This window comes from Macrotis lagotis, chromosome X (genome assembly GCF_037893015.1).
Source record: "Macrotis lagotis isolate mMagLag1 chromosome X, bilby.v1.9.chrom.fasta, whole genome shotgun sequence".
Taxonomy (NCBI): domain Eukaryota; kingdom Metazoa; phylum Chordata; class Mammalia; order Peramelemorphia; family Peramelidae; genus Macrotis; species Macrotis lagotis.
The window spans coordinates 509,698,429-509,722,937 of record NC_133666.1 but is presented as its reverse complement, the minus strand read 5'-3'; the positions used below and the strand labels follow the sequence as shown (position 1 = coordinate 509,722,937).

General features: G+C 35.9%; 1 protein-coding gene across 2 annotated transcripts in view; it reads left to right on the top strand.

Moving 5' to 3' along the window:
- LOC141502286 (threonylcarbamoyladenosine tRNA methylthiotransferase-like) overlaps window positions 1-24,509 on the top strand; it is a 417,183-nt gene that overhangs the window by 379,373 nt on the left and 13,301 nt on the right. For both annotated transcript variants that reach the window (XM_074206948.1, XM_074206947.1), the window contains 2 exons: window positions 3,718-3,801; window positions 10,295-10,459. In XM_074206948.1, coding sequence (XP_074063049.1) covers window positions 3,718-3,801; window positions 10,295-10,459 — 249 coding nt within the window. The remainder of the gene's footprint in view (window positions 1-3,717; window positions 3,802-10,294; window positions 10,460-24,509) is intronic.

Sequence of the window (24,509 nt, the reverse complement as noted above, 5' to 3'; positions counted from 1 at the left end):
TCTTATGCCCCCCAAAATGCATTGTTGATAACCATTTCTACTTATACTTTCTTCTCACTTGGGATCCCCTTCCTTCCCTTCTCCCCCCTCCCCTCCTCTCCCTTCTCCTCTCCTCTCTCCTCCAATTACACATCCTTTAAGAACTAGTTTAAGACCTCCTATCTCCAGGAAGCTTCTTTCCTCCAAGACTTCAAACCCCGATGACCCACTTTTCTTCAACTGTAAAATGTTGAGTAGGAGGATTCAAAGGCTTATGAGGTCCCTTCCCTCTCTAGATATGACTCTAGTTGTCACTTTCCTCTTATTCCATGTCAGAAGCTTCTAACTTCCTGAGACAATCTTTGGGAAAGAATCTAAGAAAGTTAGGACCCAGGCAAAATATACGTATAAACTGGGGGCAGTGAGGTGGTGCAGTGGATAGAGTGCTGGCACCGGAGTGAAGACCCGAGTTCAAATCTGCCTCAGACACTTAACAGTTACCTAGCTGTGAGACTTTGGGCAAGTCACTTAATCCCATTGTCTGGCCAACCCCCCCCCCAATATATTAGAAGTTCTTAAAGGATATGTAATTGGAGGAGAGGAGGGGAGGCAGGGGTGGGGAAAGGGGGGGAGGAGGGAATCCCAAGTGAGAAGAAAGTACTAGCAGAAATGGTTATCAGCCATTCATTTTGGGAGGCATAGGAAGGAGCCTGACCTTGACAGGATCCTCTACTTCTCTTGCTCTGAACTTGTTTATCTGGAAAATGAGGTCTTTAATGATCTCTGAAGTTGTTTGTGGTAGCCAGAAAGCCACCCTTGCCTCTATCTACAGTTTTCTTTTCTGATGGAAGTCTTATCTTTAGCCCTTCACATTTCACAAGACAAATTTTCATATTAGGCATTAGAATAAATAGCACCTATCTACTTACCATCACTTAGTGTTTTTGAGAAATATAGTTTACCCTCTCTTACTATATAAAAATGCAGATATCTACAATGGTGAGTGTATGTTAATAATTACCTCCATTAATTCTGTTACTGAGGAAGCAACATAGTTCCTTAATATTTTACAATTTCCTATTATTTTATTAGACTAATTTTCTGAAAACTTAATAATGTTAGCTGAAGTATAATTGCAGACATCTTCAAGAACCATTGACAGGTACTTATCCTAAGTTATCAGTAGCTCAAGCTGTGAACTGTGTGCAAATATTAAGTTTTCTTTCATAAAGATATACTTTAATAATCCAAGTTTGCCCAATATATTTCATGAATCCATTGGAGCACAAAAAGTTGAAAAACTTTCTTATTTGCATCTTGATTTTTGAACAACTAATAGTTAACTCTTTTCCTATTTCATGGATAAGTCTCTCATAGCTGTCATCTAGGAGACCTTACAACCTTTGGTTGAGGGCCATCTCTATATTCAGTGTTTTAGGATGAGTTTAGGAATTTGAAGATTGGCAGGGTTTTAGGGGGAGCAGGTTCTTTGGGGTTTTTTAAAGTGACAGATAGCCTTTAGTACAGCTATGCTTACATTTCCTAAATGTCTACAGCCAAAACATATTGATAAGTCTCACTATAACTGGGGAAAGGATTTTTTTTAAGTTAGTCTGCTAACCTGATTTAATTTGGTGGACTAAGTTAGTCAAGCAGCAAAACTGAAAGAAATTCATGTTACAACCAAATAATTCAGCTGGTTTGCTGCATTAGACATTTTTTATTTTAGGTTTTGCAAGGCAAATGGGGTTAAGTGGCTTGTCTGAGGCCAGATTTGAACTCAGGTACTCCTGACTCCAGGGCTGGTGCTCTATCCACTGCGCCACCTAGCTGCCCCTGCAGAATCATAAAAAAGAAGTGATACTTTTTTTTTCAATATATATTTTATTTTTCCAATTACAAGTTATAAAAGTTTTTCAATATTCCTCAGCATGCATATGCATATTTATAAGTTACATAAATTCCTTCCACCCTCCCTTCCTACCCCCTCGTACCCTCAATGGCAAACAGTCTAGTGAACATTGTACATATATATTTGTGTTTAATATGTTTATAGATTAGTCATTTTCTGTATGAGGAATTGGGACTTAGGGAAAAGAAAGAAAACTATGAGATAGGAAGAAAAAACATAAGAAAAATTTTTAAAAAGTGAACGTAGTAGTTTTCATTCAGATTCTGTAGGGTTGGTTTGTTTGGTTTGGTTTTTCTTCCTCTGGATGTGGATAGCAGTGTCCATAACAGGTCTCCCAAGATTGTCCTAGCTCTCTGAACTGCTGAGAGGAACTGCATCCATCAAAGCTGATCAACTCACACATGTAATGTGTACAATGTTCTCTTGGTTCTGCTCCCTTTGCTCAGCATCAGTTCCTGTAATTCATTCCATGTTTCTCTAGAGTCCAACTTTTCATGTTTTCTTATAGAACAATGATACTCCATAACATTCATATGCTATAACTTATTCAGCCATTTTCCAATTGATGGGCATCCCCTCAATTTCCAATTCTTTACCCCTACAAAAAAGGTTGCTATGAAGATTTTGGAACATGTGGAACTTTTCCCATGTTTTATGATTTCTTCTGGATAGAGACCTAATATAACTAATACTTTTAAAGAATTCATTTCACAACAGGATAAATTTGGAAATGACAGTGATTTTTCAGGAAAAAGAGATTTTCTTGAGCCAACTTTTTAATTGAATTCACATTATAGACATGAAAGGTATGTTTCAATTGTACCCTTTCCCATTTCATTCCATTATTTCTTTGATCCAGCCACAAAGTCCTAATACTATATTTCAGACATGTTCAAACTTTTAAAGTGTTATGTTCATGTGAGAAATTATTATTATTTGCTTTCCATAAAAACTATATGGTACAGAGGTAGACACAGGAAGAAGAAAATAACTTTGGAAATAAGTGAACGAGTTTGAAAATAAATACAATACATAAATGTTTGAATGCAAGTGCTAAATCTGCTACTAGTTGGAGACATTTTCCTCAGCTCCTTGTCACTCAAATAAGTGTTTATTACTACTCTTTCATATTGCCAAAATATTTCCACAAATTTGGATTGAGAGCAGCTTGTTCAGGCTGATTTTGCAACTTGGTTACAAGAAATAAAACGATGTTCGAAGGGGGTGTTTTTGTTTTCATCTTAAGCCTTCATTATCTTTGGTAAGGAAAGACCTAAGATCAAATTTTCCAATCAATTATATGATTTATATAAATTTCCAGCTATACTAATTTTTTACCATGTTAGACTTCTCACAGAACATTTGAACTGGAACAGGGCTACCCTTGCTTCAGTTGTTGAAATAATTAGCACTATCTAGCTCAGCCTGCCTCAAATTCAGGTGGAGAGTATACTGTTAAGTATATAGTAGGTGCTTGATAAATATTTGTTGAATTGGATTAATCACAATTTTTTTATTGACAATTTATGTTTGGTGTTTGCAAAAGCTATTGTCATTTTTCCTGAAGCAACTAAGGGGTGCAGTGGATAGAGTCAGGAAAACCTGAGTTCAACTGCAGCCTTATACTTACAAGCTGTGTAACCCTGAGCAAATCACTTCATCTCTGTTGCCCTCAGTTTCCTTATTTGGAGAAATGGGGTTAATAATATCACCTATTTCAGGGTTGTTGGGAGGATCAAATAAGACAATATTTGTAAAGCACTTAGAGCAGGACTTGTTTCCTTCCCCTCTTCCTTTCTTCTTATGTTGTTTTCTTCTTCCCACAGATTGGTGAAAGACAACAAGTGCTGGTAACAGAAGAATCTTTTGATTCTAAGTTTTATGTTGCTCACAATCAATTCTATGAGCAGGTAATAAGCCCTGTTATAAAATTTACTATAAATCTGACCTTTTTCCAAACAAGAATAATTGTTTAGCATATTGAAAAGTGAAAAAGAGTATTGAAAAGTGAAATCATTTGCATAAAATCGGTAGAGGAAAACGAATCTATAGTTTCAAGACTGGTTCCGGAGAGCTAGGCCAAGCCATAGAAATCTTTATGGAATTTATTCTATTCCCAAAATGTTTACAGCAGAGTTTACATAGTAAGTGCTCTTTAATTCACATTAATCCATAACAGAGCCAGCGACTGGGGTTTGGGACTAGTCAGTTGTAAAAGTGGAATGGAAGGGTAGAATTGGGAGCAATATTAAAATTCATACACTATTGGAAAAATCTTAGTAAAAGTCATTCTGGGGGCAGCTAGGTGGCATAGTGGATAAAGCACTGGCCCTAGAGTCAGGAGTACTTGGGTTCAAATCTGGTCTCAGACACTTAATAATTACCTAGCTGTGTGGCCTTGGGCAAGCCACCTAACCCCATTTGCCTTGCAAAAAACCTAAAAAAAAAAAAGCATTCTGAAGATAAGAAAGGTCTTTGCAAAAATCATGAGGATGAAAGAGAGCCTAAGATTAGCAGAGATTTCTTATTATTTCCTTTTTAGCTACCAGTTTTTATCATAGGATCACAGTTTTAGAGCTGGAAGGGATCTTAGAAGTCAAGTAGTCCAGAGAGATTAAGTGACTAACCCCAAAGTGATGCAATAAACAGCTGACAAACTGGGTCTCCTCACTCAGTATCCTTTGCATTGCATCATGCACTTCTATAGTCTACCTTGACTGTGACAGCAGGTGGCAGAGAAAACATGGAGGTCTACTCCTTAGATGAATTCAAGGAAATAGGATGAAAAGACCTAGATTAGATTTTTACATTAAGAATAGCACTTAATTGGAGGCAGAAGTCAGCACCATAGATTCCTTAATCATCCACACCCTGCTCTACTCCCACTACAGGAAGTGGCTCTTCTCTCTGATGGTAGAGTCAGAGAATGGTTCTTTTATATGTTTTAAGGGAAATTAAAATAAGCCTCACAGAGATGTAAAGAAGTTTATGATGCAATAGTGGAATTGAATATAAATGTCAATATGTAGTTCAGGATATAGAGAATGGGATAAATACTTAATATATTTCAGTGGAAATTATATACACATGATGCTAGATAAATTGCTTTTTATAATATACATATATGTATGCATATGTATATGTATGTATAAAAATATAAAATCATCTTTGCTATTTGATGCTTCTGATTCCCTAGGTATAACAAATGATAATAATAATTTCTCTTATTATTTCTACTACTACTACTACTACTACTTGTACCAGAAATACCACTGCTACTTCTACTGCTATCACTGCTACTATACCACTACTGCTATTACTACTACTGCTACTATTATAACTACTATTACCACTGCTCACTGCTTCTGCCACCACTACTACTACTGCTACTACTTCTACTACTACCGCTTTTCTCAGAAGAAAAGAAAGAAATGTTAATTTTTTTTCTATGAGTTTTTCTTTATGGGAGCCACTAAAAGTTCTGTGATTGGCATGACAATCAGTAGGCACTGATGGTCATCTGGGTGTTAAGTTTGCTTTTTGTTCTCAATTCTTCATAACCTGAGTGCTTTGCCCTTAGTTTTGAATTGGATACTATATCCACAGAGACACTGCTGTGGTACACTCAGAAGGAAAGACAACTTGCAGATGGATTAAAGATTCTCACCTTTTCATGTTTTAGCCTAAAGATAACATCATCATCATCCCTGTATCTTTTCCATGTACCCCAAAGAACCCCAAGTCAGAATGATGCGCAGCCTCAGAGAAAAAAACTGACTGCATTATTCTTATTCCTTCCTTCTTCCCCTTCTTTCCTTTCCCACTTGGATTTTAGTCTCAGCAGGGAATTTTAAAGGCAATGGCATGCCTCATTAACTGTTTCCTTCCATTTAAAGAGGAAGGGCTTTTTCCAATTATTAAATTATAGGGGAAGAAAGAAGCTTTTTGCTATTCATTTAGTTCAAGGCACAAGATCAGGGGTTTGGTGACAGATATTTTATCCTAGAAAATTATTAAACTTCAAATTTGCTATCAAGGTTTTTTAAATGATATAAACTTTAAAGGGCTTACAGTAGGAAACCTTACACCCAGTTTCAGAAATCATTAATTTAATCTGTTTCAACCTCCCCCCTTATTTTATTTCCCTCAGTTATTTTTTAATTTATTTAAGGCAATGGGGTTAAATGACTTGCCCAAATTCACACAGCTAAGTAATTATTAAGTGTCTAAGGTCACATTTGAACTCAGGTCCTCCTAACTCCAGGGCCGGTGCTCTATCCACTGTGCCACCTAGCTGCCCCCTTTCCCTCAATTTTCATATCAAGAACCTGAAGCCTAGAAAAGGTAAGTGATTTCCCAAAGTTATATGACTAATAAATATCTCCTTCCATTGCATCAAAGATTTAATTTATAGTTATTGAAGACAATTTTAATTAATATTTTTGACAAGCAATTCACTTTTAAACCTGACAGTGAAGGGCTAGAGGTCATTGTTTTTCCATTGTTGTATTCCTCAAAGAGATTTGATGCAGATCTGATTTATCTGGCTTGTCTCTCTCTTTTTTTCCCAAAGACTGAGCATATCAGGGATAGGCTTAGAATTATTGTTTGTAAAATAAACTGAGATACAAAGTTATGAATATGTCATTAGAGTGCAGTGTGTCACAGCCTATGAGTGAGTAGATTTATGCTTCAAACCTAATATATGTTCAATTGATATTATATACTAACTTGAAATAATTTTCAAATAACTTCTGTACTAGAAAAGCATTACAACAAAACCAACAAATCACAGAGAAAGAAATATTTGAGGTAAACAAATATTTTTATCACCAACTCTCATGAAAAAAAAAATCCCTCTGCAAGATTCCTGTGAGATAGCCAAAAGAAGTCCCACCTTAGAGAAACTGGTTTTTAAAGAGGAGGACTCTGGGACTGACAAATGATCTCTTGAGAAAAGGAAATACCTGTCTAGCAAACTGCCCCAGCTTAGGATTTTGGAGGTCTTTTTTTACGTATTCTGCCTGTCTCCAGTCTCAAATGAAAAAATACATACAATGCTCTATTTCAAACAACACCTGAAACTATTATGCTGACAACTGTTAGAATATCTGGTAAAAAAAAAAAAATGACTTTATTAGAGTTGCCTGAGTTGATTTCATTGAGACTTTAAATTATTTGCCTATAGTTAAGTAACATGGCTCTTAACAATTAAATTTTGAATGCAATCCCCTCCTAATTCCAAATCCATCATTCCTTTGTCTACACTGCATCCCTTTTTTCTAACAATCAACAGTCAATAAACAAGTATTTGTAAAGTCCTTCCTTTATGGAGGCTGCACGATGCTCGGCCTGGAATCAGGGAAACCTGAGTTCAGATCTAGCTTGGCAAGTCGTATAACCTGTTTGCCAGTTTCCTAGAACAATGGAATAAATAATAGTGTTAAAAGGATGAAATTTTACAATGCTCTAAGCACTTTACAAACCTTATTTCTGTAAGTGCTAATACTGATAATAGTAACAACTACTACTCTAATATGCCAGACATTGTATTAAGTTCTAGAAATACAAAGAAAATCCTTGCCCTACAGGAGGCCATACATAAGTAACTAGGTAATTACAAGGTTTATATAAAGAGTAGATGGAGGGGCGGCTAGGTGTCATAGTGGATAAAGCACCAGCCTTGGAGTCAGGAGTACCTTGGGTTCAAATCCCGTCTCAGACACTTAATAATTACCTAGCTGTGTGGTCTTGGGCAAGCCACTTAACCCCATTTGCCTTGCAAAAACCTAAAAAAAAAAAAAAAAAGAGTAGATGGAAAGGAATCTCATTGAGGAAGGTACTAGCAATTAGGGATCAAGAAAGAACTGTAGAAGATGCCAGGGAAAGTCTAGGGGACATTCAGTACAAAAGTTCAGAGAGAAAATAGAATATGGTTTATGAGAAATAGCTATATTGTAGTATATGTATAGAGAGAAGTTTAGCCTAGAAAGATAGGACAGGGCAATAATATGAAGAGTTTTAAAATATCTTTATATTTGACCTTGGAAGGTAATAGAGATATAGGGATGTTCAGAAGTTTATTCAGCAAGAGTTGGGGTGAAGGAATGTGATATAGGCAGACCTATGCCTTAAAAACAAATCTGTCAGCTGAATAGAAAATGGATTGAGCTAGTAAAAGGTTAAGTAACCTCCAGAAAAGAATATGAGGACCTGAAATAATTTGAGAATTGTTTGAGTGGAAAGAAGAGGATGAATGCAAGAGGTGCTACAAAGGTAGAAATAACAAGTTTGAAAATCTGGGATGAACAGAGATGATGAATTGAAAATAATACCAAGATTACGGTCCTAGCTAAGTGGGAAGATGTTAATTTCCTTAATAGTAACAGGAAAGTTGGGAAGAGAAAGATGAGTTCTATTTAGTCATATTGAAAACATTTATTAAAACCTGCTTTCTGCCAGACACTGTGCTAAGCACTGGGTACAAACAGGAGGAAAAAAGACAGTGCCTGCCATCAAGGAGCTTACAATCTAATGAGTTGTTGCCTTCAGTTACTTACAAGACATCCATTTCAAGACATTTATTAGGCCACTGATGATGCCAGATTGGAGCTAGGAAAGAGACATTAGGGCTCAATTTTTATCCTGTAATCATATAGGGAATACTATATAGATAATAATTGAACCCATTGGAAAAGATGAAATTACCGAATGTGTTAGTATAGAAAAAAAATAAGAGGGCTCAGGGCAGATGCTTCGCGCAACATCCACACCTGAGGAGCATGACATGGATGGATGGAAATCCAGCAAAAGAGACAGGAGTGTCAAACAGGTAGTAGGAGAACCAGCAATATCATGAAAATTAAGTGTGGAAAGAGTATTCAAGAAAGAGAAGGTAAGTGTCAAATACTGCAGGGAAGTCATAAGGGATAAGGATTGAGAAAAAGGAGCCAAAGGCATTAGCTATGATAATTAAGAGAGCATTGGTAACTTTGGAGAGAGAAATTTCAGTTCAATGATGTCTGAAGTCAGATTGCAGAATGTCTGGAAGAGTAAAACAGAGAAAGTGTGGGCAAAAAGTTTAACTGAGAGGAAGAGAAATATAGTATTTATTGTTACCAATTCACTCAGAAGACTGTGCCATAGATTGGTCACAAATAGAAGATTTCTCTAAAATTATAAATCTCACATTTATAGGATATATATCTAAGGATATGGGGTTGTGGACTCGAGTCTTTTTTTTAAGACTGGGGAAGATGTGGACTTGTTAATAGATAGTAGAAAAGGATTTAGTAGTTAGATAAGATAAAGAGTGGGGTTGATAGTGGGAACAGTGTGCTAAAGGAAATAGGAGATGAGATCAAGGGTGCATATAGTGGAGTTGGTCTTGGCAATGAATAAGGCTACCTCTTTTTTCCAAGATCAGAGTAGTAAAGAAAGATGTGTGAATGAAATGAGATGAGAAAGTGAGGAAAAGAGGGCATTCTTGGCAAATGGTCTAAATATGAGACAAGTCCTTAGGTAAAAGGGTTCTTTGTGGGAGGAGAAATGAGAATGTATAGTACAGCCACTGTGAAGAGTGAGGTAATGAGAAGATTTGGAGTGATTGTCTTCTCACAGTGAGGGCCCAATTGAAACCAGATAACATAAATTTGTAGTGCCACCAATTAGTAGTTTCTAGATTTCTTCCAGCTCTGTTCAGCAGCATATAAATAGAAACAAAGAGGCAGATTTGGATTTTGGGAAAGTGCAATCTGTAAGAAAAGAATGGAGTAAGACAGTAAATAATATAGAATTTAATTGGTTCCCCAAAGGGTGAAAGGGGGGAAGGAAAGAGAACCTAACCAGTATAGAGGTAATGACCTGGGAGGGAACTGAAGGCGTGAGGGAATGGAGATCATAATAAGTAAGAATAAAGAACTTGATTAGAGTTTGAGACTCTAGGAACATTAGAAGGATAAAAGATAACCAAGGAATGGAATTTTAAATTCACGTCCATGGAAGTGGAACATTTATGGGTGACGAGAAGATGATCAAGAGTATCATCATTTGTTTCTCATCAGAAGAATCAGAAATTTTTTGTAATTTAAGTATAGTTTGTGTATTTTTGTCGGCACTGAGTAACATAGTACTACTGTGATGCTAGCTCCCTGAGTTAAAAACCCCTATCTTTTTCCTCATCTATCTTTAGTACCATAACATTTTCTATAATCATTCAGAAAGATGATAAGACAGGAAAGTAGTGTAAATGCTAGTTGTTCAGATGCTGCAAGAATTTTGAAATGTATTTCTGTAAAATAATTTAAAAACACATTTTGTATTGACATTTTATCTTTGTAAATCTCAACATATACTTTAAAAGCAAATAAAACTTTTGGTTACATTTTGTGTAATTTTTTACAGGTGCTTGTGCCAAAGAACCCCATGTTCATGGGGAAAATGGTTGAAGTGGACATTTATGAATCAGGAAAGCACTTTCTGAAAGGGCAGCCAGTGTCAAATGCCAAGGTGTATACCCCATCCATCAGCAAACCATTAGCAAAAGGAGAAGTTTCTGGGATAACAGAGGTGAGTAAAATATATTTTTCTCCTTTACTAGAGTAGTAAAAATGGTAGCTGTTCAATCACAGTGATTTCAGGCTATGTTTCTTTTACCATTTATAGTTCCCTCTTTATGTGTGCATGAGGCTTTAATACTTTCTGAAAGATTGAAATCTGTATTAGAGAGATGCTTCTGCTGATGGCTATAGCTTTGCTTCTCTTCCTGGAAAGGAAATAAGCTGTTTCTGGTTCCAGGCTGAGAGGGCAAAAGCCATTATTTTTAGGAGAAAAAATTTAATACCAAAGAATACCTAATCCAATATGTTTTTAAGTCAGTAGATCTTCTGGGGGCCAGGGTGTGAGGAGGAGACAAGGATTTGGTAAAGGGACAGATTTTTTTTTAATGCCTTAGAAAACTATTTGTGGCAGCATTCAAATATACCTTTGAATAGATACCAAACCGTATCAGAGAGAGAGAGAGAGAGAGAGAGAGAGTGTGTGTGTGTGTGTGTGTGTGTGTGTGTGTTTACAGTACTTTTAAATAGGGTGTTTGCTCGGTATCTGCCTAAGTTGTGTGGAGTGAAAATTAAACATTTTTTTATTTCTATGAAAAAAACAAGTAACATGACCCCTATTTTATACCTTGGTAAATATGGCTGCTTGCCAAGGCTCCCTCTTACATTTCATTGAGCCTCAGTTGTAAAAGCTGATGGAGTGTGAAATGAAAATGTGTATCACATTGCTAAGCATCATTTGAGGTCCTCTTTCCAGCACAATTGTTAGGCACTCCAAAAAAAGTATGTAGCTATGGTTTACCATATGGAAGAAAGATAGCTGATGGTTTATCCAGCCATGTAATTCCAAAATTGTTTCTGTGTTGTCTTTTTCTCTCTTGAAATAAATTGCAACTGTATATTAATATAAAATGAGGGAAATATAGCTTGTATTAGGTAGTAACAGTGTGCTATTATTAGGATTATCATTTCTTATTACAGTCTTGGTGGTTTTAATAGTACCTCCTTCTGTATGTTGGAATCTGGGTGGGAAAAAATGGCATTGCTCACACTTTGATAGCACATAGATCTAGTAAATCTGATGTTCACAGTAATCTCTTTGACTGATAATGAAACTAGGTAATATCATAACACATAGTATATGTTATTTGAATTTACTGTTGAGAAGAGCCAAACATACAGAAGGAGTCCCTTTACTTCGTCAACTGCATAAAGAATAGATTGGAGAAAGAAGAGATTTGATTGTGGATTATGAAGGTTTGCAGTAGTCCATATAAAGGGACCTGAACTAAAGTAATTACTATGGGAGTAGAGAAAAGAGGACTTACACAAGAGACATAAAATCCACAAGCCTTAACCAACTGATTAGATATTAAAGGTGAAAAAGGGAATAAAGAATGGGATAACTCAGTTTATGAACATGGAGGACCTGAAATATGGTAATAAGAAATGGGAATGGGCGAAGGAAAAGGGGGTGACACATTCCAAAGCACAGTATAAAATTGAACTACTAGTGTCAAGAAAAGAAATTAAACTAAAAAGCAGGGATGAATGAAGTGAGTAGAAGTATCATTGAAAGAGAACACTTTAGGAGAGGAAAGGCACAGGGAGAAATGGGGGGATAAAAGGATACTAAAATCAGTTAAGAGATTATCAGGGCCATTCCCTGATTAATCTGACCTCACTCACCATAACTGAGAAACTGAGACCCAGACAAAATTTAAGCTATTGAATAAATGGCATAGTTAGCACTCAAACCAAAGTCTCCTAACATTAAATCTGTTGTCCTTTCCACTGCACTGTGTTATCCTTCATTACAGCATAAGTAAGTGGGAAGCATAGGAGCCCACAAAATAGTTTCTGTTTCTGGTTAAGTCAGTGGCTTCCATTTTTTACTCCAGCCACTTACACACACACACACATACACACAAACAAGAGAATGCCAGAATTAAAAGGGACCTCTGAGTTTTATCAACTTATATCTAATAGTAATCCTTTCTGTAATATCCTTGGCACGGGCTTTACAAAAGAATTTGTTACTTCTCTGGTTAATCCATGTCCATTCCTGTAATTTCTATCTTAGAAAATTCTCTTATTGGAGAATTTTCAGGTGATTTCTTGTTATTTGGAAGCTGTCGTCTTCAAGGACAACTGTAAGTAGGTTTCCTATTGCCAAATATTTCAAACCAAAAAATGTCATACTGAGGAAATTCATATCAGAGCAGGTAACTGCATGGAATGATAATGTACTCTTTTAATTATTTGGCTAGTGTTTATCCTTATCAAAACAGTCTCAGAAACACATTCTCATTTTATTATACATTGGTTATTTTGGATATCTTTATTATTATTACAAGTATCACAGTATAATGAAAGAAAAAACTGGATTGTGAATAGAAAACTTGGGTTCTTTCATTTCTAAGATTCTAAAAATTAGAAATGTTGACAGACAACACATACTAAGTGTCAATATCAAATAAATTCAATTCAACAAACCTTTATTAAGTGCAAGGTTATGTTAAAGACATATTTTTTAAACCTTATACTACTCTATAAAAATGAGTAGGAGGAATGGTGTTTGTTTCAGAGATATAAGCACATGTTCACTGCCTTGTAAGAAATTAGGCTCCACATTCTCCAACTGATAAATGATCAAGAGATATGAACAGTTTAGAGATGAGGTTATCAGTACAATCTCTGTGTGTGTGTGTGTGTATTTTAAAGAATGATCTGCCTCACTATTATTAGGTAAAATGCAGGGTAAAATAATTTTGAGGTACTGCCTTAATACCTAAGGTTAGGGGAGTTGGAGACTGAGGGTCTGCCCAGCAGTGGGGGAATGACCAAACAAATTGTGGTATATTATTGAGATGAAATGTTCTCTTATGGAAAATGATGAACAGGATGCTCTTAGTAAAAGACTTACACAAGCAGATGCAATGGGAAATATACATTATACAAAGTAACAGCAATATTGCAGGAAGATCAGCTGTAAATGACCTACCTTTTCTCACCAATGATCCAAGAGAATTCTGAAGGATTTATTATAAAGAATACAATCCATCCCAAAGACAAGGCTGGTGTTTGAATGCAGATTGAAGTATACTTTTTTTTTCCTTCTTTCTTTCACTTTCTTTTTCTTGATTTTTTGTGGAGGGGTGGTTGTTTACTTTTATAATATAACTATTTGTAGTCATGTTTTTTTCATGGCTACACATTTTTAACCTATATCAAGTAGCTTGCTTTCTCAAAGAGGAGGGGTGGAAGGAAGGGAGAGGATTTGGAGCTCAGGGTTTTGGAAATAAATGCTGAAACTTGTTTTTGCACTTAACTGTGAAGAAATAAAAATATATTGATACTTTAAAAATGTTGCTTACATTCAACTGATGTACAAAATATTCTGCTGTTATTTGATCTTCCTATTAATAATCTTAAGAATACCTTCATAGTGAAAAGACATTGGTTATTTGTTCTATTAGAAGTAAAGTTAAAAAAAAAAAGAAGCAAAGCTAAGTAGACTTCTTTTACACATGCGTGTGTGTGTGGAGGGGGGTTGATGTTATAATTCTATAACAGCAGTGTAGCAAATTGATTTTCTTTCTCAAACAATAATAACTTTCTTGATATTAAACAAAATCACTTAATATGAAGAAATATCAGATGAGTATCATTAAAGACACTTTGGAATCCAAGAGCATTTTTGTATTTTCATTTATGTTTTTGACAAAATGCACTGAGAATAAAATTATTGAACTTTATATCTGTGTCTCAAGAATCATGCCCAATTCCTTCACTTTTCAATGTAGAAAAATGAAGGCCCTCTCCAACCACCAATATTTTAAGGTCACATTAGATGGGGTTTTTTTTAGGGTTTTTTGCAAGGCAAATGGAGTTAAGTGGCTTGCCCAAGGCCACACAGCTAGGTAATTATTAAGTGTCTGAGGCCAGATTTGAACCCAGGTACTCCTGACTCCAAGGCTGGTGCTTTATCCACTACACTACCTAGCTGCCCCCAAGGTCACATTAGATATTGAAGGATGTAAAATATATTGATATTTTTAAAATGTTGTTTACATTCAACTGAAGTACACAAAATATTCATCCTATTAGTAATCTGAGAATTCCTTCATAGGGAAAAAAGGCATTGGTAATCTGTTCTATCTGAAGTATAGGCCTCTTAGTAATAACTTAGTAATAGCTATCTTGATCTTGAACAAAAGCATCTAGTATGAATAAATATCAGATGAAAGTCATTAAAGATACTTTGGAATCCAAAACCATTTTTATATTTTCTATTATATTTTTGAGAGAATACTCTGAGGTCTGAATTGGACATCTACTAGACAGGATTTATTTCTTTTTATCTAAGGAGTAATCTTACACTATGAACTAATTGGAGAATATGAAAATGTAATTCCATTGCATTTTGAGTCTTGAAGGATATTTTTGGTCTCCTTTATATTAGTTTGGATAAATATACTATAATTAAAAACATGCACGTAGAAAGTGCCTACTTTCTGCACCATAGGATTTGATGATGGAGCTGTAAGTCTACCTTTGGAATGTAGGAGATTACAAACAGAGTTTGAACATTATCTTAGAAGCTGAAAGGTCATGATTTGTTTTTCTGTTTTAGTTTCACTACTTCTGTTTTTTTCCCCTGGTTTTCCTTTACAGCCCACTCTGATATCTGAATCTTAAACCCTGTCTACAGATGAGGCTTATGAAAGCAAAAGCACTCTACCACTGATAGGATGAGGACAAGAGGAGATATTCCCCTTTTTGTCCCATCTAATTATAACAGAAACTTCTGTTTCCTTAAAATATGTTCTGATTATGATCTAGTAGTTGTAGTAATAACTAAGATGTATATGACATTTACCATGCACTAAAGTGCTAAATATTTTACAAAAATTTTCTCCTTTGATCCTCACAGTAATCTTGGGAGGTAAATGCTATTATTATCTCCATTTTACAGATGAGAAAATTGAAGCCAGTTGAGTTTAAATGACTTAACTAGGGTCACATAGCTAATGTCTGAAGCAAATTTGAACTCAGATCTTCCTGGCTATAAGTGTTGCACTCTATCTATTGAACAATCTAGCTGCTCATCAGCCATCTAGCTACCCATAGTAAATTATAATTTTCATTTCTTTAAAAAGAATTAAATAGCAGCAGTTTTCTGCTTGAATATTTATAATCCATATGAGAAAAAAATTCTGATTTTCAATCTTGGTAGTATTTTTATATTCAATCCTATTTAAGATACATAATATACAATAATTAACCTTTAGCATTAGAAAAAAACAATTAACAGCTCATAATTTTCTCACTTTACTATTTTTATTTCTTACAAGCAGGAGAAGAAATTAGATTGGATTTTGTCTTTATAATTCTTGTAGATACAAAAAAGTCAAGCAGTAAAAAGATCAACTCACTGGCTTCCCTTCCTAACTTTCTCTATATTTCCATGCCCTATTATTTAAAGCAGTATTGCAACTTAGAGCTTTGTACTTCACCCTCTATATTATATGAGTAATGGGAAAAGGACCTGAGGGGACATGAATCCCACCTACTTCTCATTTCTTGGCTCTTTGATCCTCACACCAAAGCAGCAGGAGAACAAGATTGGTTTTGGAAAGGGAGCAGAAGTTGTAAAGAATGCCAGTTTTCCTTATTACCCAACAAAGGGTTAGTAGGTTACTCAGGTGTCCTGAATTTTATGCATACTCTGTGCTGTATTTTTGAAGCTTTGACCCTTAGAAAAGCTCTGTTAAAATTTTCTCCCTATCTAACATTCATTTCCCAAATCACTGAAGTGAGAGGGTCTATTAGTTCAGGGCCAGTTTTGAAAGCAATTGAAAACTACATTCATAAGGTTAAGAAATGGCTTAATAATTAAGTTAAAACAGTTGAAAGTGGATCTAATTTCAGACAGATCAACTAACCGTGTTAGAAGCAAATGAGGGTGTGTTCCTTCCTATTTTTTTCTTTCACCTCCCCAAGATATTGGCTCTAGTCCCAGGTGGCTTTTATAGATGCATTCTAGGCACCTCCCCCGCACCTCCCCCCATCCCCCACCCCCTTGGAGAAAGAAGGTTTTTGCACGTTTTAAAAATGACTCCCTAAAAATAAAACCCAGAGTATAGTTATTGTTTTAGGCATGTCTTTTCTTCAAACTATATTTCATTTGCCCTCTTCATTACCAGTTGAATATTCATGGGACTGGCCTATGAATTTAATACTAGTCTACAGATTGGATTTTATACTGAATTGTATTAAAAGTGCAGTGATGAAGCAGAATTCATTCTTGTGCTTATCAACATTAGAGAATTAGTTCAAAATATATTCGGGACATATATGACATCTTTAGACTTTGAATACCAACCAAGATATTATATGTGGTATGATGCAGCGTAATTAGCACTCATTTCAATTGCATCACTAATTGTGCAATTACTTGTGGTGATTTTCTTCTTCCTAAAGATAGTTTTAGTGACTTGGTGAAGGCAGCAGTCATTGAGCTACTGATTTCATCCACCCTATGGACTGCTCAGGACCCCTGGGAGACACTAAGGAAGAACACAACTAGTAGAGGGGGAGGAAAGAAAGGAGAGTGTATCTGGCAGAGAGACATGGTGGAATAACCAAAGAAGCCTCAAGTAGTGTAAACAAGTGAGAAACAAGATGTCTGATCTAAATTCCCTCCTTAAATAAAGATTTAGAGTTTGTGGATCCACCTTCCAATCAAAGTGGAAAACGGTGGTGATGAAATGGAAGACCAAGATTGATGATATCTTAAAGGATGATGAAGTCATCCCAATAATGACCTTCCTGGGACATGGTGGAAAAGTCCCAAAATAGTGAGAATGGGGAGAAATGAGATGTCTGAGGTGAGTTCTTCTTAAATGGAGAGACTTTTTGGTATATAAAGCAATTAAGTGGGAGTCAGAAGACCTTATACTTACCTGTCTTTCCACTTCTGATACAGGTCAACTTGTTTAGCCTTCTGTACTTTAATTGCTATACCTATAAGAAATACAAATATTATGTGTGTGCTTAAGATCTGTGATTTGGATATTCCCTCTACTCACATCGATCATAAACTTTCTGTGTCTTAGTAAGACAGTGTTTGGGATTTGTGATGGGGGGGGGAGTCATTGATCTAAAGCCAATATGATAATTAAGCCTCTCTCAGATCTTAGTTGGGGTAGACCTTCAGCTTATCACTAGGCCCATATTTGAAGTTTTGCTAGCTTGGCATGATTTCCCAGAGCCTTTGAGAACTCAAGGTCACCTTGGGCAAAGCATAGTTTTGAGAGGCACCAGAGATTTTAGAGTCTTCTAGTTGATCTTTTTTTTTTTAATATCAAATGTGTTAACTGAAGACCCAAGGGGTATGAAGATTTGCTGTCACATAGGGAGCAAACAGCAAAACCAGAATTCAAACACAGATCCTTTAACTCAAAATGCAGCTCCTCCACTGGGCCGCATTAAAGTGATTCCAGTCTATTCACTTTCCACAGTTTGACCTTAGGCCAAGATTCTTAAGCATATTTTATAACCACTGTGACCCTTCAGAAATCAGCCCCAACCCAGATAATTTCAGTTGTCTCAGGATAATTAAGCAAGAAAGGTCTAGGCTGCTCTATAAATTAAAACCAAATTGAGACAGGTTAGTTATAGTTGAAACTGAAGAAAAGCTCCCAGTTCATAGGCTCATGGCTCTTCCTTTGTACTTACATAATAGTAAGAAGTCAGGGGCAGCTAAGTGGCATAGTGTATAAAGCACTGGCCCTGGAGTCAGGAGTACCTGGGTTCAAATCCGGTCTCAGACACTTAATAATTACCTAGCTGTGTGGCCTTGGGCAAGCCACTTAACCCCGTTTGCCTTGCAAAAAACCTAAAAAGAAAGAAAGAAATCAAACGCAGAATTCTTTAGGTTACAAATTATTTAGCTTTTTTAAAGTAAGTGATGTTCTGAAAGTATAGTTCCTTTTAATTTGATGTATCTCTATTACAAATAAACCTATATTAAGCAATCTTACTTATGTGTTTTTTTATTTTTCTTTCTCTTTTTTTAAATTTTTCTCCTTCTCTCCTGCCACACCAACATGCATTCCCCAAGTAGCCTTCCATCACTCTTCATAATTTGGGAGTGATATGGTATTGCATCATTTTTTTAAAAAATCCATGTCCTTTTAGCAGTAATTAGGAAGTAGAAAATTTAGTAGTCTCATATCCCACTTAAAGTAGAGTAAGATTATTCCTAAAGTCCCAAATTGGAACTCAGCTTTTACCACCAGAACAGTATTAGACATGCAGTGACACATTACCCAAGATGCAGTACAAGTTAAATAAGTTCTTGTCTGTCGATAAACATTTATTAAGTTCTTAGTATGTGAAGATGCCAGCTATGCTAAATATTAGGTAAACTATAAACAAAGGCAGAGAGACCAAGTACATGCATACAAGTTAGATACTAAAGAGATGGAAGGTATAAGCTCAGAGGGATGGCACTAGGAGGAGGCTAAAGATAGAGGAGAGAAGGACAGGATTCCTGCAGAAGGTCAGTCTGAAGAAGCTTAAATTGTAGTTGGAATGAGAAGGGAAAGAAATGCTAGTTAATTAAAAATAAAATAGGGGGGGGGAAAGAACTTTAAAAACAGGTTACAAAGTTCAGAGACATATTGTCATGCAATAAACGACAAGAAGACAAGTGTCTGCATTGTAAAAATACATAGAGGGTAGTAAAACTAGGAAGCTCAGAACAGAAACTTTGGGATACCTCGAAATGCCCGACAGGATTTTGTTAGCCAGTGTTTTTGAGGGGAAAAATTGAAAGTTAGAAACAACTTGAAACACAACCCATTGTTAAGGACTGCTTATAGAATAGGTATCTGCTATTCTTAAACATCTTAGACTTTTTCTTTGTTTAAAAATTTAAAAGGTGTTGGCTTATGTGTTACTTCATAGTTATCCTAAACTTATATGTGAATAATTAAGTCACTAAACATTAAACTCCATATAATTCCCATTTTTTAAAAAAAAAGAAATAATCGTTGATAGAGCCATTTTGACTCTTTTATCTCCATAGAAGGAATAAGAACAGGCAAACAAATGAATAAACACACATATATGCCCTACCATGGATATTTGAAAGAATATAATGTTACCATGTAGGAAAGCAGACTGGGGATGTGAATAAGTCACCAGAAGGTTGAATTAAAAAAAAAGTTCAATGTAATTACAGGTAAATATAGGCCATGCAATTTACTTTAAATGATTTATCTGCATTTTTTAAGCTGGAAACCAGTGATGATGGTCTATGGGAAAAAGGTTTCCCTTTTTAGCTAATTAATTATGTGACAGAGACAGAAACATGCACCTGTCATCTCCTTTTCTTATTTTGTACATACAGCCTGTGGAGCTTGAATGGTGCTAAAACCCTACCTGACATTTATCTCACTCATACTTGGAGGGTGAGTGCCTTAGAAAATGAAGCTTAGAAGAGGATGAGGGGGCTCCTAGAATAACAGCTAGCATTACACGTGACTTATCTTTCTTTTAAATACAAATCCAACATCTGCCAACACACTCCCGTGGTTACCTCATTGGAGGAAACCCTGAGGAGTAATTAGTTTGCATTGAATTGGTTTCTTAAAGATTACATTTAATACTAGCAATTTTAAGTTCGGCAACATCCAAGAGCAACACTTCCTGTGTTCAGCCAGTGGAATGAACAGTGGTTTTAGTTGTGGTTTCCGATGTTATCAAAAGGGTTTCATTATCAACAAAGCATCTTTTGCCCATTCATCCTTTCTTCATTCCTCTTTACCTCACCTTTGCTACAAACATATACTGTGCTAATAGTTCTCTTGGCCCCTGTATTGGGGAATAGTTAATTGAGTTCAGATTTCTTCCACTTTCAGTATACAGTCCACAAATATATAAACCAGTGACCATTATCACAGGCCGGTATATTGTTTGTGTGTGTGTGTGTGTGTGTGTGTGTGTGTGTGTGTGTGTGTGTCCTTCCGTCCATGTCCCCAGGTAAAATTTACTCAGAAATGCTTGGCTTCCCAGAATTTAGATTATTCTGTAGTTGTTTCTAGAATGATTGTTAAAACCGAGGTGGATTTGAGGGGTGAGAAAAAGTGATTTAGAGTACTATTAAATATACCTAATAATAGAACTGCTCTGTACTATTTCACAAGCATAGGATCCTGTATTTAGAACAGAAGGGACATGAGAGGCCATTAGTCTAATTTCCTTCTTTCAGATAGGAAGAAATTGTGACTTGCCCCCAAATCACCCAGTGGTAAGTAGAGCTACAATTAGAAGACAAGTCCTTTGAGTTTAATCCCTTGTCATCTCTTGCCCAAACAATTGGAAAAATTGTCCAGTTGGTCTTTCTGCTTTCAAACTTAACCTCTTCTTCAGACTCTCCTCTTTACAGATGCCAGAATAATCTTATTAAAGGATAAGTAAGTCACACATACCCTCAAATAAATTTATGTTCTACTTAAAAATTTATAAACAAATATGGTAGCTGAAGTGAGAGATTGCAAAACCTGATCAATTCCATTAATTAATTTGCATGATCATGAATGGCAACATACTTAAAGTTAGCAGGTTTAGACTTGGTAATACAATACAGTCACTATATCCAATACTTGAAGGGCAACTAGGTGACTCAGAGGATAGAACACTGGGCTAAGAATCAGGAAGACTCCCCTTCATGAGTTCAAATCCTGCCTCAGACACTTAACTAGTTGTGTAACCCTGGAAAAGTCACATAAACCTGTTTGCCTCAATTGCTTCATCTGTAAAATGAACTAAAGAAAGAAATAGAAAATCTCAGCAGTATTTTGGCCAAGAAAACCCCAAATGGCGTCACAAAGAGTCAGATGTGGCTGACTGACCAATAACAAAATGTACCATCAAGTAGTTTTTTCATGTAATTACAATTTAAATGATTTATCTGCATTTATCTGCATAGTACTTGAAGCCCTAAACAGTGCCTCTAGGACATAAAATGAATTTACATATAAGAAATATTTTGAATCCATTAAAATCTCAATTCAGAGTTAAAGAGTTATGTTCATGTCTTTGTTGATTAACATGAAGAAATATCTTTGAGAAAGCATTGATATGATCGACAGTTGCCAGATCTTAGGTTTTGAAGTGAATGTGTTATTTCTTTTATTCTGCAGAGTTAAAGTCTTAAGACTAGGCTAGAGCATCATAAAGATAGGGATCAATGAGACTGTGCAAGAGCACATAAGATTTATACCTCTGGCAGTTGTCAAGGCAGAATTATTCAGAATATAATCTGAAATGTATTTGATCATACAGTAGATACTTTAATAATTGATGCTATACCTTATTAGCAAAACCTTATGTTTACTCTGCTACCACCAAAACAAGATGAAAAGCTTGCTGTGATGCCTGTTTCACTGTATTAGGAGAAATGTTCTTCCTAATTTTAATGAGGCTTGTCACCGTTAAAGGTAAAGGATTTTTTTTTTGTTGGAAGGAAAAATTATGGATGATATTTAATTTTTAAATTGTTGCCTCAAAAATAATGCATGCAGATTGTGTATATAATGAAACATTAATGTTAGGTATATGTGGTAGTGTTAAAAACAATAGTTAAGACATAATCTAGTATGATTTTACAATTTGATTCATTTTGAACATTTGTGTATGTGTATGTTGATATACATAAATACTTATGTATACCATATGTAAAAGCCATATAGAAAATAGAAAGACATTTTGATTGGGGTTAATTGGAGATTCCTAATTACATAATATCAGATAAAGTGTCACATTTAATTGTCTATAGAAATGGGGGGCAGAGGGCAAATAGTTTGGCAGTACTTCCCTTTACTCTATGCCTCTTGACAGTGACATGAAATATAAAGGGGCCATCATTGTCAGTAAGCCAAACTTCATACAAGCTGGCAAACAGAATGTTATTCCAAGACAGTGGCAACCACCTGCAGGTATCAGGGACAGAAGCCCTCATTTAGAGTCTGCATTGCAAGATGGTAAGACAGGTGGCAACTCTCTTCCAGGGACATCTTTTACTTCAGCAGAACCAGACCAACTGTTCCTCATTAAAACACATTTTTGCAACATTTCTAATGTAAGATCAAGTACATTCTCCCCAACCTCTCCCCTATCATCTCCTCCAAAAAATACTGCTCCCATGTATGTTTCATCTATAGATTGTACTTACAAAACATCATGTAGCCAAGGATTTCAGGAAAATGTGAAATGACTTTGTGTGAGATAAATTGTATTGCATGATATATTTGGCATCTGAGTGATGCTAAAAAGGAAAAAAAGAAATAGAAACCATTCCCATGGGAAGGATATGCCTCTAAATTAAACGCAAATGCAATTTTTTATGTCAGAATTGTAAATTTTCATGGTCATTTTTATTATTACTGTCCAGTGTCATTTTTTTTCTTGTTTCATATGTTTCACAATGAAAAATACTGATAAACTTCCCATTATATCCTTAATGCATTACTGACAATCTATTAGGAATAGAATAAGAGCTAGGACTGAATCTTATATGAGGCACTGTGAGAATATAGAGTCTCATCTTGAACTTTTCTTAACCTCTGCCCTTTTCTGGGTTGCTTTCCACCTTTGAAGCCCATCTGAGCCACCTAACTCTCACCTGTGGCTCCAAAAAGCTGTTTTAACACAGAAGCTACCCCCCCCCCCCAGTAAACCATTTCCACAAATAGACTGAACCAGGTTGAGAGGATCTCAAACTGGTCAGTGAGTTTGGGTGAAGGGGAGGGTGGCTACCCCAAGCAGGCATTGTGAAGAACTTAGAGCTTGGTTTAACACAGATGACGCCAAGTTCATCTAGAGCCATTACCAGTTATCTTGACTCCATCTTGCCTCTGGATCATGATAACTTTCAAGAGATAATGAAGTTGACGATTTTATGCAATTCTGCCTCACTGAAATCCAATTTATACACAAATCAAAAGACATAATCCGTACCATTTTACCATTCTTGTCTCAAAGACCTATGGCAATAGACAAGTAATGAAGCATCAGGTGCAAATACACTGGGAGCTGTAGTCACAACCCTGCAAACGGGTAGCCCAGGTCATAAGGTTGTTTTCTCACTGGAAAGAGCAGTGGAATTTGAGAGTCCCCTGGAAAACTGAGAAGCACTTTTAAGAATCACACTGCTTACCTCCTGGTGTGAGGAAGGGGCTAGAAAAGGTCCCCTAAAAATTATCTGCTTACCCAACTCTGGCCTGAGTAATGCAGCAGGTAGGGATTTCACCCTTCAATTGAACACAAAAAAATACCATATAAACTTCTGCAAAGATTATTCCACTCACCCTCAGTACATGGAATGTGTGCACACTCATAGACAATAACCAATGGACCTGAAAGACAAACAGCTCTTTTTTTTTAACATACTTTACTTTTTTTATAAGTCTATCAGAAAAATTGTTTCAATATTTTTTCCCACAGTTGCTATTGCTAGTTGTATTTTCCTCCATCCTATTCTCCTCCCCATTCCCATTTATTCTATTCTCTCCTTTCACCCTGTCCTTCTTCAAAAGTGTGTTGTATCTGACTGCCCTCTCCCATGATCTTCCCTCTTTTCTTTCCCTTTCTTTTCTTTCAAACCCCCTCCCCTTCCCCTGTCTCCTTTCTCCCGTCCTTTTCCTCTCCTTTTTTCCTCTAGAGTAAGATAGATTTCTATATCCAGTTGATTTCATATATATATATATATATATTTATATATATATATATATGTTATTTCCTCTCTGAGCCACTTCCAATGAGAATGAAGGCTCACTAATTTTCTCTTACTTCCCCCCTTCCACTCCATCAGAAAAGCTTTTGTCCTTGCCTCTTTTATGTGAAATAACTTAGCCCATTGTACCTCTCCTTTCCCATTCTCCCAGTACATTCCTTTTTGACTCCATCTTCACAATATATTATACATTCATATTCAGCTCCCCCCTTGCTTTGTCTATATATACTCCTTCTAACTGCTCAAATAAATGAGA